The 4,595-nt window shown below is 43.0% G+C and overlaps 1 protein-coding gene across 1 annotated transcript; it reads right to left on the reverse strand.

The window, feature by feature from the left end:
- Positions 1–1,338: 1,338 nt before the first annotated feature.
- On the reverse strand, positions 1,339–4,380 carry LOC133653078 (piggyBac transposable element-derived protein 4-like). Its single transcript, XM_062052084.1, has one exon. The coding sequence runs from the start codon at positions 3,471–3,473 to the stop codon at positions 1,782–1,784; it is 1,692 nt and encodes a 563-aa protein (XP_061908068.1). The 5' UTR covers positions 3,474–4,380; the 3' UTR covers positions 1,339–1,781.
- Positions 4,381–4,595: the final 215 nt, after the last annotated feature.

The raw sequence follows: 4,595 nt of genomic DNA on the forward strand, positions 1-4,595 counted from the left end.
TCCCTGACAGGAATTTATTAATGTTGTTTAAAGAAAAAAAAACAACACACACACAGGCAGAGGGCACTTTTTAAGACGAGGCAAAAAAGGGCAGGGGCTCAGGCACCCATAGGGCCCTATGTGTGCACGTGCCTGCCCAGCAACACTCAGAACTGCAATTGAGAGGAGACACAAACACGACACAGAACAAACCAAAAGTAGTGAAACAAAAATGAATATTATCAACAACAGTATCAATATTAGTTACAATTTCAACATAGCAGTGATTAAAAATCCCTCATTGACATTATCATTAGACATTTATAAAAAAAAATTAAAAAAGAACAATAGTGTCACAGTGGCTTACACTTGCATCGCATCTCATAAGCTTGACAACACACTGTGTCCAATATTTTCACAAAGATAAAATAAGTCATATTTTTGGTTCATTTAATAGTTAAAACAAATGTACATTATTGCAATCAGTTGATAAAACATTGTCCTTTACAATTATAAAAGCTTTTTAAAAAAATCTACTACTCTGCTTGCATGTCAGCAGACTGGGGTAGATCCTGCTGAAATCCTATGTATTGAATGAATAGAGAATCCTTTTGAATCTTGGCAAAAATCTTAGCCACACGATTATCAAATGTAATAGGAAAATTAATTCATACTGACCAAACTGGCTTCATGGAAGGTCGACAATCTTCAGACAATACAAGGAATTTGTTTAACCCTCCTATTGACCTCGATTTTTGCCTACACCATCGTTCCTCAGGGGTCACATAGACCCCAGAGATGTAAAGCTCTATAAGTTGTTGTGTGTGGGAGTAAGACACATGATCCAATTGACTTTTTTGTGCTCCCAAGTCTTCTGAACACAGAGAAGTCAACTCTGAGTCGATCTGACCATCATACACTGAATTATTGTTGTTTGAATACCGTTTGGTGTCAAATTTGACCGTTTTTTATTGATTTTTTGGCACACTACGCCCCCCCCCCCCCCCCAGATAACCTCCCAGTGGTAAACCACTTATTTGTGCTCCTAGGTCCCCTGAACACAAAGAAACAAATTGTGAGTCAATCCAACCATCTTAGACCGAGTTATCGCAGTTTGAATACTGTTAGGCGGCCATCATTGAATGTGACCGAATTGTATTAATTGTATGGTGTTGTTGTTGTTGTTGTTTTTTGCCATTTAGATTGCACTTAGTCAGGCTTCTACCCTAAGACCAGCTATAGCTCTTAGGGTCATGGAAGCACGCAAACCCCCTGACCACGATAAGGTGGCAATCCTCCAGGGGGAAGTTTTTTATAACTTTTTTTTTTTTTCTTTTTTTTTTTCTTTTTTTTTTTTTTTCAACAACAACAAATATCTGACCGTTGGCCATTTGGAGTGTCCATTTGAAAATAACAATATTCGTCTCACTCTCCAAGAAAGGGTCAAGCACAAACCCTCTGACCAGGATAAGGTGGCAATCCTCAATGGGGGAAGTTTTTTTATTACTCTTTATATTTTGTATTTTTTTTTTTTTTGTTTTTTTTTTTTTCAACAACAACAAATATCTGACCATTGGCCGGCCATTTGGAGTGTCCATATTTGAAGAAAAAAATAACAAGACAGTAGGCTATTTACCAAAAATATTGTCTTATTTCAAAAAAACTAAAATACTGTAAAAGTCTGCCACTCCTATTTTTTCACAGACTGCAAAAAGTAGCCTAGAGTCTACCTCTCTCAAGAAATGTAAAACAAATGAAAAATGGCAATATTCATCCCCCACTCTCCAAGAAAGGGTAAAGCACTACTGGGCACATGATCCACAACGGATGTGCTCCTTGCAGATGTATTTGCCACATCCCCCACATGTATTAGTTGTCTTGTTATCGTTCCTAGTGGAACAGATCTGGCACCTGCCTCGTTTTTGCCCTCTGGCCACTGGAGGATTGGAGGTGTGTGCCTCCCTCTGAACATCCTCCACTATCACCACAGCAGCCGCTGAGGCTCTTGGTAGGACAACTCTTCGTGCAATTTGGGGTTGCACCAGCGCGTACCCCAGCTGTTCCAGGAACAGCCTCCTCCGGTACAGCTTTTCGCTGTTCCAGCCTTCACTGATCTCCCTCCAAAGCACAAAAGCGTTGTAGGCACTCACATCGATGATGTTGAAGAATACAACAAGGGGCCATCGTGCAGTCATGCGTCGGCAGCTGTACGTGCCTGTGACTTTATCCAGGTTGTCAACACCACCCTTTGTGGCATTGTAGTCCAACACCATTTGTGGCTTCTTGTCCTCCCTGGTGCTGAGCTGGGCATCCTTGTGCATCGTACTCATGAGCACAACGTTCTTCCCTTTCTTGGGGCAATACGAAACAGCTGTGGCGTTCTCAGTGAAGGCAAACACTGAGGATGTAGCCTGTCTGTTCTTGATTGCAACAAGCTCAGAGGGAAGCTCTGGCTTGTTCTTGCGGACTGTCCCCAGCATGGTGACTTTCCGCTTTGCGAGTTCTTCACCAAGGGCATAGGAGGTGAAGAAGTTGTCGCACGTTATATTGTGCCCCTCCAGTCCCTCAGCCATGTCCAGGACAACCCTCATGCCCTGATTTTTTTCAGGTGCTTCCCCAGGGGCTTTGCCGGTGTAGACCTGCATATTCCAGGCATAGCTCGACTGGGCATCACATGCTGCCCATATTTTAATGCCGTATTTGGCTGGTTTACTCGGGATGTACTGTCTAAATGGACAGCGGCCACGAAACGCCACCAGACATTCATCCACAGTCACATGGGGGCCTGGGTTGTAAAGCAATGGCAGTTGCTGAACCCACTTGTCCCATACATCCCGGATAGCTGCCAGCTTGTCATGTTCTCTCCGGCCCTGTCTTTTCTCTCTGTCATCGAACCGTAGGACACGAGACATAATATGGAATTTCTTCAGAGACATGGTGGCTGGGAAGATGGCCCTTCCAGTCTCTTTATTCCACAGGCTTTCTGCTGCCTCGCCTTTGGACTTGTACACGCCCCCCAAAATGAGCAACCCGATGTATGCCTGCAAGTCAATTGCATCGATCGGCTTCCAACTGTCCCCAAACACACGACTCCCCTCTAAATTGGTCATCAAGAGTACATGGTTCTCAATTGATGGTGTCATGAGGAGCTCAAATGCAGATTTTATGTCTTGGACACGGCTAATCGCATATCGGGTTGGGCCTGGAACCATTTTGATGACATTACCAGCGCTAAGTCTACCCTGCCGTTGACGTGGGGCAGGGGACCACGACAACTTTCCATTTTTGGACAGGAAAATGTCTGCTGGTGTTCCAGTGTTGACAGGAACTTCAGCATCAAGGGTCTCATCCTCATCAGAGGACGATGCCCCATAATCAGGGTCTTCCACAACATTGTCTTCGATTTCAGACACATTTTCCTCTATGTCTACCTCTTCACTAAAAACCTGATCCAAAACCTCCTGGACAGAGAACGTCTTGTGGTTTGGCATCATCAAACTCAAAACAAGAGAGAGAGAGAGAGAGAGTATATCACAAACAGCAGCAGAGAAATGGTTTAGAAGGCAAACTCGAAACAAGAGAGAGAGAGAGAGTATATCACAAACAGCAGCAGAGAAATGGTTTAGAAGGCAAACTCGAAACAAGAGAGAGAGAGAGAGAGTATATCACAAACAGCAGCAGAGACAGCAGCAGAGAAATGGTTTAGAAGGCTGCTATGCGAGTGCTTTTATATGTTTGCTCCTCCCCCCTCCCCTCCTCCTGTTCTCACACGGCGCGGGAACGGAATGTTTGAACTGTTCCGACATCCCGCCATTCCGACAGAGTATAAATTATAAATTTATTTTCAAGACCATTTATCTCAGTGGTTTCTGCATCAATTACTAATAAAGATCTACTCACTGCTTTTTTCTGTGTTCAGGGGACTTAGGAGCACAAATAAATGGTTTCCTACTGGGATGTTCGAGGTAGAAAAACGCTAAAATGGCCACCAAACGCTACTCAAACCACACTAGTTCAGCATGTAATAGTCAGATAAACTCACAGTGATTGTTCCATTTCATTTCTTGTGTGACACTTATATGGAAAACTGAGTTTATATGTATTTGTACGTTCAGAAATTACGAAAATCACTTTTGGTCACATTCAAGACCAAGCCTAACAGTATTCAAACTGCAATAACTCGGTCTATGATGGTTGGATTGACTCACTATTTGTTTCTTTGTGTTCAGGGGACTTAGGAGCACACATAAGTAATTTCCCACTGGGGGGTATTTGGTGGGGGGGGGGTGCAATGTGCCGAAATATCTATGGAAAACTGTCAAAATGGCTGCCAAACGATATTAAACCAACAATAATTCAGTGTATGATGGTCAGATCAACTCACAATTGAATTCTCTGTGTTCAGATCACTTGGGAGCACAAAAAAGTCCATTGGATCATGTGTCTCACTCTAACACACAAAGACTTATAGTGCTTTCCAATCCTGGGGTCTATATGACCCCTGAGGAACGATGGCGTGGTCAAAATGTGTACAGAGAAATGAGAAACAATCATGCAGTTGATTTTATATTTTTCTGTGTCTCCCTGATGGATTAGGAAAAGTCATGAAATATTAG

The sequence above is a fragment of the Entelurus aequoreus genome, linkage group LG01 (assembly GCF_033978785.1).
Source record: "Entelurus aequoreus isolate RoL-2023_Sb linkage group LG01, RoL_Eaeq_v1.1, whole genome shotgun sequence".
NCBI lineage: Eukaryota > Metazoa > Chordata > Actinopteri > Syngnathiformes > Syngnathidae > Entelurus > Entelurus aequoreus.

Excerpts from the sequence above, each read along its gene's own strand:
- LOC133653078 (XM_062052084.1), bottom strand. The coding sequence starts at position 3,473 with ATGATGCCAAACCACAAGACGTTCTCTGTCCAGGAGGTTTTGGATCAG.